This window comes from Scyliorhinus canicula, chromosome 26 (assembly GCF_902713615.1).
Source record: "Scyliorhinus canicula chromosome 26, sScyCan1.1, whole genome shotgun sequence".
In the NCBI taxonomy this organism is placed as follows: domain Eukaryota; kingdom Metazoa; phylum Chordata; class Chondrichthyes; order Carcharhiniformes; family Scyliorhinidae; genus Scyliorhinus; species Scyliorhinus canicula.
In genome coordinates this window covers 4,009,303-4,023,820 of record NC_052171.1, presented here as the reverse complement: position 1 = coordinate 4,023,820, position 14,518 = coordinate 4,009,303, and the positions used below count along the sequence as shown (strand labels likewise).

The 14,518-nt window shown below is 44.9% G+C and overlaps 1 protein-coding gene across 8 annotated transcripts in view; it reads right to left on the bottom strand.

Annotated features, from left to right (window-relative positions):
• Positions 1 to 14,518, bottom strand: part of tacc1 (transforming, acidic coiled-coil containing protein 1) — a 193,038-nt gene that overhangs the window by 9,643 nt on the left and 168,877 nt on the right. For all 8 annotated transcript variants that reach the window (XM_038785139.1, XM_038785133.1, XM_038785132.1 and 5 more), the window contains 5 exons: positions 10,501 to 10,644; positions 7,604 to 7,680; positions 2,938 to 2,981; positions 792 to 952; positions 543 to 649 (listed from right to left, as the gene is read on the bottom strand). In XM_038785139.1, the coding sequence (XP_038641067.1) occupies positions 543 to 649; positions 792 to 952; positions 2,938 to 2,981; positions 7,604 to 7,680; positions 10,501 to 10,644 (533 nt within the window). The remainder of the gene's footprint in view (positions 1 to 542; positions 650 to 791; positions 953 to 2,937; positions 2,982 to 7,603; positions 7,681 to 10,500; positions 10,645 to 14,518) is intronic.

The window sequence follows — 14,518 nt, the reverse complement described above, 5'->3', positions numbered from 1 at the left end:
CCGCTCGTACCTCAACTGATCTGCCATATATCCATGTTCTTGACATCTCAACACTATTCCACTTCTGGCTGGCCTCCCATACTCTAGCTTGCATTAGGTTTGGCTGCTGGGGACCTCTGCTGCCTATCCCATCCCAAACAAAGCCCATCATATTTGTTCTTGCTGGACCTACAACCATTCAGATGCATAGTGGGCTCTTGGTTGCTGCCTTTCCTTTTAACCTATTATCAATGGCTGTGCAGTTGGATGTCTCAGCCCCATGCTCTGGAATTCTGCTTCTCCATCCCATTCTGCTTTTATGATGCTTCTTGCACACAATTTCTTGACCAACATTTTAGTCGCCCCCATGTATATTTCTTTTCTTTGTTTTTTGCCTTTGTGAAGCACTTGGGAATGTTTCTGTAAGGGTGGTATATAAATAGGAGTCGTTTCAAAGCACGGCTCGCCAGCCCGACAATAATATCTTTGAGTTAACCATGGGGATCTTTGATCATTGTGTATTCTGCAGCACTAACAATGTTAATATTATATCATGTACTCACTTGTCTAGTTTTTCTTCAGCGTGAAGTTTGAGCGCTTGGTATCTTTGCTCCTCTTGTTTGACCCTGGCCAAATAATCCTGGGCACATTTCTTCAATACTTCTTCGTTCTTCAAGCATCAGACAGGAAACAAGAGTAAATCATTTTTCTTTCCATGCATGGGGGCAGAAGCGAACTGCTGTTTGTAATATTCCCACTGGGAGTTTTCTGAATATTTTAAACTCACGACTTGAGACAAATGTGACACGCACCTTTTTGAATCCTTCCAGTACGCCTTTCATGTTCTCATATCTCCTGAAGAGATCTGATAAGGATCTCTCCACTGAATTAAGATCTGCCAGAGCCTGGTCCTTCTCTGTAATCAGCTGTTGGATGGATGTCTGAGAAGCCATTTTGTTCTTTTGCTCATCTTCTATTGGAACGCAAACAGATGAATGGTCAAACTGATTAACTCATACACGGGGTAAACACATGGGGCAAGAGATTTGTCTGATGGTGCAAAATGGGTGCTGTCTGATCAGCTGGCCATTATATGAAGCAGCTGATATTTGGTTCCATTGCTTGATGCTTTGATTCGTTGATTTGTGCTGTGTGGAAGAGGCGGCCACTCCAATGCCACCTGTTCCGCACCACATGTCAACACAAGTAATTACTCCTTTAAATTCACTGGCATTTAGTTTAGTTTTCCTAGCAATCCGTGTCTAACAAACTGGGCAGAATATTGCTGAAAAGAGAGACATGTTGCCAAAGTTTTTCATCTTGCACTCAACAGGACAAATATAAGAACGTCAAATTTCAAACTTCAAACTGTCACAAGAATTAATGGCTGCAGAAGAAAGCTGCTGGTCCGTTGGCAAGTCAACTCTGATTGGCCAAGCTGTTACCATGGAGAAATAATAGGGTTCCCCAACTCCCAGGTAATTCAAGAAAAAGGACAAGGCTTGAACATATCACTTTTGTGTGCAATGAACAGGTAAGTGCATGTGAATGGAATTTGTCTACAATAGAACTTGTCAGTCAACTGGGTACGTTGGGGAAGGAGAGTTACTCAATATTTCTTTTCCACCTCAAATGGGTACCAGAGTTACGTACAGCAATGGGCAGGTTTCCAGAGGTTGTGTGCACGATTGGTCTAATTGAGTAAAGGTCAACAGGGATGACTTTCAGTGATATTTAAAACAAAAGAAAGCTCCAAAAATATAATTGTAACTTGTACTTCGTTTGGATGTTAGTTCAAAAACTATTTGTTAGGTATGCCTTTTTCTGACCACCGGCACTTGATGTCTGATGATGTATGTCTCAGTTTAACACCTGCCCATTGAAGCACAGATAGAGCATAGAGCATAGAACAGTACAGCACAGAACAGGCCCTTCGGCCCTCGATGTTGTGCCGAGCAATGATCACCCTACTTAAACCCACGTAACCCGTATCCCAACAATCCCCCCATTAACCTTACACTACGGGCAATTTAGCATGGCCAATCCACCTAACCTGCACATCTTTGGACTGTGGGAGGAAACCGGAGCACCCGGAGGAAACCCACGCACACACGGGGAGGACGTGCAGACTCCACACAGACAGTGACCCAGCCGGGAATCGAACCTGGGACCCTGGAGCTGTGAAGCATTGATGCTAACCACCATGCTACCGTGAGCTTGAATTGCCAGAAAGGGTCCATTGTACAACATGGGCGCTGGGACACTTAATTTAAGCACTCTTTACAATTTGTGTCCAAGTTGAGTCAAAGCAACCATTTCTGTCTGTCAATCAAATATAAACAATAAAAACCAATATGCATGTCAGAGGCACAACAGATTCCAGATTGTAAATCACCAGTAAAATCATATGTCTGTGGGAGGGAATGTATCTGTCCCGATCAATATTTTAAGTACTTAAAAGGCCGCAAGGATTTCTTTGGAATCACCAAGAAATAAGTTTTAATCTTTGTGGAGATATTTACCCACGAGTCTGAGTCCGTGGCGGCATTGCCACAGAAAACTGAAATGACCTCAATGTAAGTTCCGAATCTCACCCTTAAACCTTGCGGAAACCACGACTTGAAATAATCACAACAGCGCTCCTCATTCTTTGCCTGCCCAAAGCAGTATTTAAAGGAGCAACTTTGTGACCAGTACATGTTTCAGAGAGGGGCATGGCATTAACTGGTATTTGCTCCTTCCCATTAAGACAGTAACTGGTATTTGCTCCTTCCCATTAAGACTTGACGACGCAGAGTCGGTGAATTGGCCACACTAAATTGCCCCTTAAGTGGGTACTCTAAAATTTCTATAATTCTGAATGAATGCCGTGTTACTCCACTCTCATTACATTAATACGGTAGGTAGTTGGAGCAGCTTAAGACTGTTCTAATTCAATCAGATGAACAGGAGACTTACCGATCATCTGTGCAATCGTTTTTTCATATTCTGCGACAATCTTTCTGCAAAAAAAAGGAACAAATCATCAGCTAACTGATTTCACAGTCAGAAAACATGACATGCAACATTGATCATGCATGTCCTTAAACATTTCTGTTGATGTGTCTTATTGCCTGCTGGAGTCTTTCGAGTGAGTAGCTACCCTTGTACTGCTCACAATTTATTGAACTGTTTAACAGGAGCAATCAGAGTAAGAATAATTCTTACTCTATCCTCTCCAGATGGGTCTCACATGTAGGCAACAATCAAATCAGTCATTGGAAAACTTGGATTATTATGGCGCCTTGACTCATTAAAAGTACCTTGAAATGCTTCATAGGATGAGAAGCTCTTCAGTCATAGTAATCATTATTTAAGCAGGAAGTTCTGAAGAAAATTATGATTATTGGTAAGACTCGGGAAGATCAAAAATGGTTTTTCACAAAAGTAAGGTGTTCATTTTTAAAATCACCATGCTGGATAAAAAGCATTAAAAGCTTTTTTAGCTTAGTGCTTAGTGGTTTGGTTGGCTCTCAGCAGATCAAATAAAAATAAAGTCTGTGGAAAATCAAACGGCAAACAAAACGATCATGGCAAGTTCCCCATCTGCCCACCACTGGCTGGTTTGAGGGGAGCGGAGAGCAAAGTCCACAGCGAGGAGCAAATAAAATAATTAATAGATGGAGACACCTTTGCAGAAGGACACAAAGTCAAATTTGGCTGAACTTTCTTCTTATTCATTCATGGAATGTGAGCATCACTTGCAAGATCAGCATTTATTTCCCAACCCTAATTAACCTCAAGGAGGGGCTGCTGAGAGTTGCCTTCTTGAATTCATCTGTATGGCCATTTTAGAGGGCAGTTCTCACACTGCTGTGGGCCGAGAGTCAGATATAGCCCAGACTGGTAGAGGACGGCAGATTGCCCTTCCTGAAGCGCCCTGAAGCAGATGGGTTTTTACAACAATCCAGTAGATTAGTGGTCGCAATTGCTGATACCTGCTTATTACTCCAGTTTTCAAATGCCCCAGCTGTGATGGCGATATTTGATCTTGTGACAACAAATCAATAAGATAACCACTATGCTACTAGACCTTGCAAGGGCCAGGGTCAGAGGGAAGGGAGAAAGAAGACATTCTGGGAACATATGGAACCAGGACTGATGTTATAGTGGAGACAGTGATATATCTGGGAATTGTGAAAGGCCGCCACCGATGTGATTTGACCCCTTCAACGGACTGAAGATCTGAGTGAAACTTCTCTTCAATCTTCCAGGAGATTGGGTTGGTCGTCCTTCAATATATCTTTCCAGACCAGATAAGTAGAGTCTGAAATAATCCGTACTCTATTCTGAATTCTTTCCACTGCCCAGCAATCCTGTTCTTTGGCAGCAAGAGCACAAGGCAAGTGTGACCTGTCTCTATTCTGTTGAGTTTCAGGCCTCTGGGGAGGATTTGGTGCGTAGTGTGGTGTTGGGAACTGGGCAAGACCAGTTAATCATCGAATCCCTTCAGTGTAGGAGGCCATTCGACCCATCGAGTCAGAACCGACCCTCTGAAAGAGCACCCCACCTAGGCCCAATTGTGTACCTTATCCCCGTAACCTAAACTGGGGGCAGTTTAGCATGGTCAATCTACCTAACCTGCACATCCTTGGACTGTGGGAGGAAACCGGAGCACCCGGAGGAAACCCACGCAGAACGGGGAGAATGTGCAGACTCCACACCGACAGTGACCCAGGCCGGGATTGAACCCATGTCCTCGTCGCCAGGAGGCAGCAGTGCTAACCACTGGGCCACTGTGCCGCCCCTGGGTCATGCTGAAATTAAACAGCAGCACCTTAATATGATCTTTCTTTACTTTTCCTTCCTTCCCCAGCAGACAGATGGCTGACTGTCGAGTGGTTAAACCAGCATCAGGAGTCCTTCGGGGACAGCCTACAGCATGTGGGACAGGTTGATTAGCACTTGAAGGAGGCAAAGGGTGCTCATTGTGGCAGAGAGGAGAGAAAGAGGCTACAATCAGCACAAGGGAGACCAAGGGGCCAGGGGAAACACACCATTCCTCAAGTTCCAAGAGGAGTGCGACGAAAAGCACTTGCCTTCTGGAGCTGGCAGTTCTCTCCTCCCTTAGCCTGATGGGTTTCCTGAGCCCTCAAAACCTGGCCAGCAGTATTTACATTCAAATTCAGCTCCCATGTGTACTGCAGGAACCAGTTTAATTACGTGAAGTATCCCACCTCAACAAGACAAGGCACCACAAGTTTTGTTACGCATTATCACTCAACGGCAAAAGGCACAAACACGAAAATTGGGGCACATTCCTCACTTAAAAAAAAAACCAACTCTCCGACGTCCTCCCACCATCGTGGTAGGGCAGTGTGGTTTAATTTTTGACGTCTCGTGCACCTAATAGGGCTAATTCCATAATGTCACATGTGAGCTGGGGAAAGTGGACCCCAACTCCACACCATGGAGACAAACATGGCTCCCCATGCTGCAAACCCAGGATGAGAAACTAACTGGATCACAGGTTACATCTGCCACTGCCTGACAGTTCAGCTCCTGTTGCACGCTGCGCTCATAGTCTGGCTTCTGGTAATTCTTTAGTTCTGGCTTAACCTTTCCCACGACGAGCAGCACATCGAATTTCACAGAAACCATTTCCAATTTATCACAGCAAATGTGCTAAGTGATCCAGTCACCAATATCACTCCCCTCTCCCCAGCTTCTGCACACCTGGGAAAACTGACCTGCAAGCTCCTTGGATAACTATAATGGCCTTAGTCCTGACTGAGGACCAAGGGGGATTGCTGACCCCATGGGCTTCATCGAATTTGAGTTCCTGGGATGAGTGGGCAGAGGCCGCCCAGCTAGGGTCTGTTGGTGGGGCCTTCAAATGTAGCTCCCAGACCCAGACCAGCAGTTCCTGATAGTCGTGGACTGGGTCGTTTGTTTTGTGTGCAGTGGTAGTGACTTGACTTCCAGTCGAAAATTAACCAGTTAGGCCTTTCTTGGCCTTTCACTCTACACCTCCTGGAATTATTACACTGACCAATTGAAGATATTTAATTTTGGCTCAATTTCGTTTGGGAGCTTGCCACCAAATGAAATTCTTTGCTGTCACGGCTACAGAAGCCTTTGGTTCACATTTATCTTTCACGTTAAATCGCTTTTGTCTGGACCAAATACAACAAAAAAAAAAGAGATCAACTAGTTCAATTCTCTGGCAAAACACAATCAGAAATAGATTCAGACTTTCCAAATGCCCATGATATTAATGCTTCAAAAAAAAAAAAAAAAAAAAACCAGAATAGGCCAAAAAGAACTGGGGGCTCAAGACCAACAATGAGGTTTTTTTTCCATCCACAAGATTGCAAACAAAAAGAATTGTTCCAAATCAGTGAAAACAATAGGCACGGGGGCAGCGAGGTAACGCAGAGGGTTAGCCCTGCTGCCTCTCGGCACCGAGGTCCCAGGTTCGATCCCGGCTCTGGGTCATTGTCCGTGTGGAGTTTGCACATTCTCCTCACATTTGCGTGGGTTTTGACCCCACAACCCAAAGATGTGTAGGCGAGGTAGATTGGCCGCACTAAATTACCCCTTAAGTGGAAAAAATTAATTCAGTACTCTAAATTTATTTATTTATTTTTAATGGGTGCGGCATAATGTGCAAAAGTGTGTCCCCTTTTGGGCGCATATAGCAGGGTCCTGCTCGGCACCTGCAGCGACGGGAACAACCCTACTATCAAACGGGACTATGGTTTTTTTCTGGCCTCAGTTGGGAATTCCCCGCCAAGGCAGCACCTGTCTTGCTTCCTGCATTGATGAATTTTAAATGCCGCACCGATCTTTCGAACCCCCCCCCCCCCCCCCCCCCCCCCCACCACCACCACCACCCTCCCCACCCCCTCCCCAGACATACCACTGCTACCTCTGGACCCACCCACCACCCCAACATTTCACTTTGGGGGTGGGGGTCACTCCCTCCCCCCCCCATCACCCCACCTCAAAGTGCAGGGCACCTGTGGGCCCAGACTCTGGTCCTGCCAACCTGGTACCGCCAACCTGGCACCCTGGCAGTGCCAGATTACGACCTCGCGTGAGATCTCATTAGATCTCAAAGTGTTCAGAGGGTCGCAGATCCCGTGAGAAGCCTCTCGTGAGATTTAATGGCCTTGTCTCGTCACTGAGTCAGACGCAGCGAGGGGGTTTGATTGCGCCCAATAGCTGATTAAAATTTCAAGAGGTCCCAAAACTCTTGGCACTGTCTAATTTGCACTAACCCTGATCCATATATTCTGGACCTTGGACCCAAAACAGAGTTATTGTAGCGTTCCCGTCTCCTTCGGTGTCCTTGTTCCCTGGTCCAGATAGACAATTTGACTTCTCAATCAGCCTATTAGGAATACGACATATAGAAGTCAGGGTCAAATGCGTCCCTGTAAATAAATGAAAGCTTTCCCAGACCTTTCTTTCTCCATAACCTCAACTTAAATAGTCATCAAGTTGTCAAGAAATAAGAATCCAAAGCATACTTCATTTCAGAACATTCCACATCTCAGTTTGTCAAAGAAAGTAACCTGAAGTTATTTTTCATTTTTAAATGGTCTCAGTTGTGCATTGTTGAACAATTTTGCTGCTTTACCTCATCTCAATGACTTCTTGTCGGCTATCTTCATATTTTTGCTTCCACTCATTTACTTCTATTTCCTTTGCCACAATCTGTAATAAAAAGGATCATCTGTCATTAGTGGTACCGAACATATTGCAGGTGACATGGTGATCTCGCATGGATACCAAGCCAGCAGCAATTTACAATACCCCTCGGTTCCTGGTCACAGTTTGACCATTATTGGAATAGGTCAAAACTCATGCTCCCTTCGGTCTCTGTGTTCCCACCCCCACTCCAACACACACTGGCTATAGAGCAGTGGTTGTGGTGACCTGGGTATAAGACCCTGTCAAATAGCTCTGCGCCAGATGATAAAGTGTCAAGTGAGATCATTCTCTTGCAGGATGGAGCATTACAGGGCTATACCTCCAACGCCCACATCCCATAAATGAATTAGTAAATAAATAAAACTATCAAAATATCAAACCCAATGTCCTAGCTGACTCTCTATCCTATTTTTGAGCACTAAGAGCAATTAATCAAACAAACTGCCTTAAAAAGTTGACAGCTTCTGATAGGGACACTGTAACCAAAGCAAAGGTTCACAGGAATATTTCCAAATCAAAACAAACGTAGAGTTGGAGGCCAATGAAGCACTGTAGCCCCAGCAGTGTCCAGCGGCCATGGAAGGCCTCAAGACTGCTAACGGTCATCTGACGGAGGACGAGGGATAGACAATCGGGCTGGACGACATCCTCGACCACCCACTGCGTGGACCGGTTGATACCAAGCCCAGGAGCAGGCTTACAAGGAGGTCCTCCTCACTGCCTGCCCCCCTCTACACCGGATGGCCAAAGGACAGCACGGTCGCACAACGGTTAGCACTGTTGCTTCACAGCGCCAGGGTCCCAGGTTTGATTGCCGGTTTGGGTCACTGTCTGTGCGGAGTCTGCACGTTCTCCCCGTGTCTGCATGGGTTTCCTCCGGCTGCTCCGACTTCCTCCCACAAGTCCCGAAAGATGTGCTGTTAGGTAATTTGGACATTCTGAATTCTCCCTCTGTGTACCCAAACAGGTGCCGGAGTTTGACGAATAGGGGCTTTTCACAGTAACTGCATTGCAGTGTTAATGTAAGCCCACTTGTGACAATAAAGATTATTAAAGGTCAGGAATTTGGGGAGGAGGAGCAACTCCTTCAAAAATTAAGAAGGGGAGTGCAATCTCCCACATTCCATATATACATTGGACATAGACTCCTCAGTCAGTATAGGCAGCCTGGGACTCTGTGATCCTTCATAGCCTACAGTTGTATGGGACTCCTGCATGCAGAACCTTTCATGCCAGATTCCTGATGGAAAACAGAAGGACTTCCTCGGAGACAGCCCACTCCACTGGGAACCCCTGCCGAAAGTTGAAGCGTGACTGGATGGCTGGCAATGGGTGTGCAGTCGCAGCCCGTACAGGAAAGCCCTCTGCGCCAAACTAAAAGACATGGAGGGAATTTCCAAGAGATGTTAAAAATTGTGGGGCCACAGCTCCCAACGGAGGTTTCGGGGTCAGTTTGAATGAGAGTCCACTGCATGCTCAAGCCACCTTGACACCACAGCTGCACCACTGTTATCCGCGGGCTGGACGTCAACAGATGATGTACCAGTTTGAATGGCGTCACCTAGCCTGCTCCTCTGCCATTGCAGTAGTTAATTGAACAATGCCCATCACCTCCATATCCTGGAGACCAAGAGAGGGCACTCAGGGTCAAGAGAAACTTCACAATTAAAAACTAAAAAGACTTGTGAGAAGACAGGCAACACTTTATAAAGGATGACGAGATTACAGACCAGACTGTCCATTGATCCATTTAGCACATCTGAAAGTTGCAACACTCAACAACTAACTATATTCATGATGCAGTGTAAATGTAACATGTTCTATGGCACATCACGGAAGTGCCAAATTAGATTTTACCACTGAGCTACCTATCAGTACAGATGACCAAAGGATTGTTCAAGGGCAGATTATCTGAATGGCTATAGACTGAAGAGAGGAAAATGTGCAACAAGACCTGGGTGTCCTTCTGCACCACTCATTGAAAGCATGCAGGTGCAGCAGGCAGAGAAGGCAAATGCTGTGTTAGCCATCAAAGGTGAGGGGATTTGAGTACGGGAGCTGAAATGAAAATGAAATGAAATGAAAATGAAAATCGCTTGTCACGAGTAGGCTTCAATGAAGTTACTGTGAAAAGCCCCTAGTCGCCACATTCCGGCGCCTGTCCGGGGAGGCTGGTACGGGAATCGAACCGTGCTGCTGGCCTGCCTTGGTCTGCTTTCAAAGCCAGCGATTTAGCCCAGTGAGCTAAACCAGCCCCAGAGCTAAACCAGCCCCAGAGCTAAACTAGCTCCTGGAATGTCATGATACAATTATACAGAACCTTGGTGAGACCACACTTATGTTCTGTGTTATGGCCGTAGTAAAGACCAACACAGAACATATAGTCCTTGGATTAGTATGGTAATTTATTAACAAGATTAACACACGGAAAGACAAGTAATGAACTATGATGCAAACGGTAACAAAATAAATGAATTCAGTGAATTCCCCTGGAGCTACTTTTATTGTGACTATCCTCCTGTACAACTTACTACCATACTACAAACCTACCGGAGATCTCTACCGCCACCTGGTCGTAGGTTGTATCGATAACTGTATACATTAATAGATAACTGTATACATTACTGTGCACAGGCATATCACCATACACACACACACACAAAATATTCTGTGCAGTTTTGATCTCCTTATCGGTGAAAAGGATGTTCTTGCTATGGAATGTTTTGCTGCTTGTTATTCATCACTGATCACTCATAGACCAGGGCAGGCAACAGTCGATGCCAATGATGGTATTATTGGAGCAAAATAATCAGGAGGTATTACCTCTTCCCTGATTAAACTCAGCACGGCTGTCTTGTCTGCCTGGATGTTGTTGAGTTCGTTGTCCACTGAACCTTCCATCTCACTCAGAAGTTCTTTAAATGAGAGCATGCTTTCTGTGGTGCACACCCCAGGCACTGGGATTTGCTGCAGAAAGGAAAAAGGAAAGTAATTACTCGTGAACCCGGTCCACAACATAAATACCAATATTCTAGGATTTGACGAGGAAACAATTCGCCAATTGTTGGGGTAGCCAACCCTGGCTTGGATTAAGACCATAAGACATAGGAGTGGAAGTAAGGCCATTCGGCCCATCGAGTCCACTCCACCATTCAATCATGGTTGATTTCAACTCCATTTACCCGCTCTCTCCCCATAGCCCTTAATTCCTCGAGAAATCAAGAATTTATCAATTTCTGTCTTAAAGACACTCAATATCCCGGCCTCCACCGCCCTCTGTGGCAATGAATTCCACAGACTTACCACTCTCTGGCTGAAGAAATTTCTCCTCATCTCTGTTCTAAAGTGACTCCCTTTTATTCTAAGGCTGTGCCCCCGCGTCCTAGTCTCCCCTGCTAATGGAAACAACTTCCCTACGTCCATCCTATCCAAGCCATTCATTATCTTGTACGTTTCTATTAGATCTCCCCTCAACCTCCTAAACTCCAATGAATATAATCCCACGATCCTCAGACGTTCATCGTATGTTAGGCCTACCATTCCTGGGATCATCCGTGTGAATCTCCGCTGGACCCGCTCCAGTGCCAGTATGTCCTTCCTGAGGTGTGGGGCCCAAAATTGCTCACAGTATTCTAAATGGGGCCTAACTAGTGCTTTATAAAGCCTCAGAAGTACATCCCTGCTTTTATATTCCAAGCCTCTTGAGATAAATGACAACATTACATTTGCTTTCTTAATTACGGACTCAACCTGCAATTGAGGATTTGAACATTAATATCCAGGATTCCACCATGAGGGTGCAGGACAGAAAGTTACACTGGGATTTTGAAACAGTCGTCTGTATTTTTGAATATTTTTTTTTAGATTATTCATTAAAAAACTATCCCAGGTGGTTAAAAAGGTTGTTGGTTTTCAATAGTCAGTAATTGAAGAGCCTTCTGACTTTCCAATTGGTGGTGAACTGCGAGGATGGACATGTTGTGCGACCAGTGGCAGGAGGATGGGGGCGGGGCAGTTGGAGACAGGAGGCCATGTGATGAAGCCTCATAAGTAGCATACACTTAACTAAAATAATTCTGTATTTTCATGGATTTAAAATTCTGGTGGGCAATGAAGTGTATTGGAACACAACATGAAGGTGTAATCTGGTGGTTACTAAGTAAGTGGTGCTGGTAATTTCTTTCTGGCCTTCTTTCTCAACTTGGATGAAGCCTTGAGAGCCATTATCTGCATTATTGTTGTAACATGTTTCCAAAAGGGAAATAAGCTTGCGAAATTGAAATGCAAGTTTCTAGTCTGAACCAGAAGGCACCACTGAGTCAGAGGTTTGCTCTGCAGGTGTCCTTGGCCTGTATTAAAGCAAATTTCTGCGCAAGCAGTGTAATCTCATTCTGCTCAAAAATAACCCAGTGCTCAATTGCCACTCGCTGTGCTCGAGCGAGCCAGCTGTTCAAGCAAGGTTTGCAATCTGTGCATTGGTAGATGCTAACTAAAACACTTGTATCAGTTCTCAACTTTCCTGACAGCAGTGACATGCGAGCATGTGTTTTAATACTGACTCAGCTATAAATAGATGGGAGAGCACAATGCATCATTTAAAATCCAAATTTCACTATTCCTCGTATTTGAACCAAAACTTCAGATGGAAGGATATATGGTCTCGGTCCATGAATATTGCTTCACCTCAGATCTTACACCAGAGTCTCCATCAATAGAATTCCTTGCATCAACCCCGTCAATCACAGAATTGTACAGCACCAGAGGAAGCCAATCAACCCACAAAGTCATGAAAGAAGATTTCAGAAACTAGCAAGAACCACATTTGCCTGGTCCCATAAAATGATCAGCCCCTATCCTCTGACTGTTTACCACTCTCTCAATGATCTTCAGCCTTTCGCAATGTCTTTTCCCAACATTTATTTTAGCTGAAGCTCGGGAAATATCACCTGCGAACTCGGCTCAGGGAAAAACAAACTTCAGCTGCCGAGTGGAATTCTCATTCTCCAAACTATATCTCAATCTTTAAATAAAAAGACGCTCAAATTTTGCATACCCAGTGCTACATAAAATGCCAGCAAGAAGCACGTTTCTGATGTTAAACCGGAGGACACATGGTTTTACATTTCTGCTGGATTTATAAAATTTAGACTGGGTAAATTCAGAAAGAAAGGTCCCGAAGGTGGGCGAGTCCAGAACTAGGGTTCATAGTAATTGCATATGGGGGACACAGTTTAGGACTGAGGTAAGGGGGAATTTCTTCACTCAGAGTGGGGAATCTATGGAATTCACAAGCACAGAAAGTAGTTGAGGCGAAAACATGGTGTAATTTGAAGATGGCATTAGGTATAGCCCTTGGGGGCGAAAGGGATCAAAGGATATGGGGAGATCGCTGGATTCGGGTATTGAACCCGATGATCAGCAGAGCAGGCTAGAAGGGCCGAATGACCTCCTCCTGCTTCTATTTTCTTTGTATGTTTCTGCGCATTTGTGATTCAGTCAAACTGGCTGGCAGAAAGTTGGAATATCTTTACAAACTTCTCTTTTCAGCTTTACATGAAGTTATGCCTGTCAGCTTCAGCACTGCACTCCCATTGTGCACCTCAGAAGCAGTATCAATAAGAAACAAATCCCTTTACTGTGCCCGAGGTACAGTTCCAATTTCTGTCTTGTGTTCAGTGTGGTGCAGTGAACTTGGGTTTGAGTTCCCAACAATAACGACGAGCTTTATTTCATTTGACATACAAGCTGACAAATGGTTCTCACCACCTGGACCCTTTTAAAACAAAATCAACCTGATGTAATGAATTATAATTGATGTCAATAGCCTTTTCCACTTCAATTAGGTTTGGAAGGTTCTCTGAAGTGTGTGGAAGCTGAATTTATTGGGGCTGGACTGCTTTAATTTTATGACTGTAGCTCTTCCAATATTAATCCGTGTCTCTTGCTAATCGGGTCAGTCATGCTCTGAACCTGATTTCATCAGGGCTTGTTCTTCAAAAGAAGCAAAACAACAAGGTTGCAAATCCATGGAGACCCACAGGTTGGACATCCCATCACAACGCTGGACACCTGCCAAAGCCACCGACAAGAACCAGGTCAGTTCAGTGACGCAAGCAGCCTGTCGTTTCTGAGTCTTGACTAAAGCTATTTCAATCCCGCAAAAAGGTGGGAGGCCAGGCTGGAGGATAATCGGAGGCAAATCCTTAGCCGAGTGATCACATTCCCACTGGAAATTATCACAACCCTGAAGTCACTGGCCCATGTTGGGATGTCAAGTGCAAAAAAAAATTTCTCATCCACAGATTCGTGCTGTTTCGGGGTTCGGAAACCTGGCTAGGGCTAGTCTTCATGCTGTTGGTGCCCATTGGTGAATCCATGTAAATTGGAACACCACGACATGCTGTCACTTGTAACAGGACAGTCACACAGATAAATGGAGCATCGAGTGAAACTTTGTGAGCCCCTCAACGCACCCTACCCACCCAAGAATCCATAATGTGCAGTTGTGACCCACAAACAACTCCCAAGATGATACAGTTTCATATGTTTTGAGCGATTTCACAGAAAACATGGGGAAAAAATTCATTATTGCACCATCTTCATTGCACATTTTCAAAATGCAGCATTTCCGCTTTCAGCTACCTTCGTTTGTCATGACACCTCCCCTTTCCTTTGGTCACTAACTTGACTTAAACAGAGTGAAGACAACGGGGTTTAACTGTGTGTAAAGTACTGGCTTGGGCCACCATCAATGGGAACCCTGGGATTTAGAGTGGGAAAAAGAGAAGTACAAATCTTATGTGGATGACTGCATCTCCCTCGTCAGCCGCACTAATTTTAC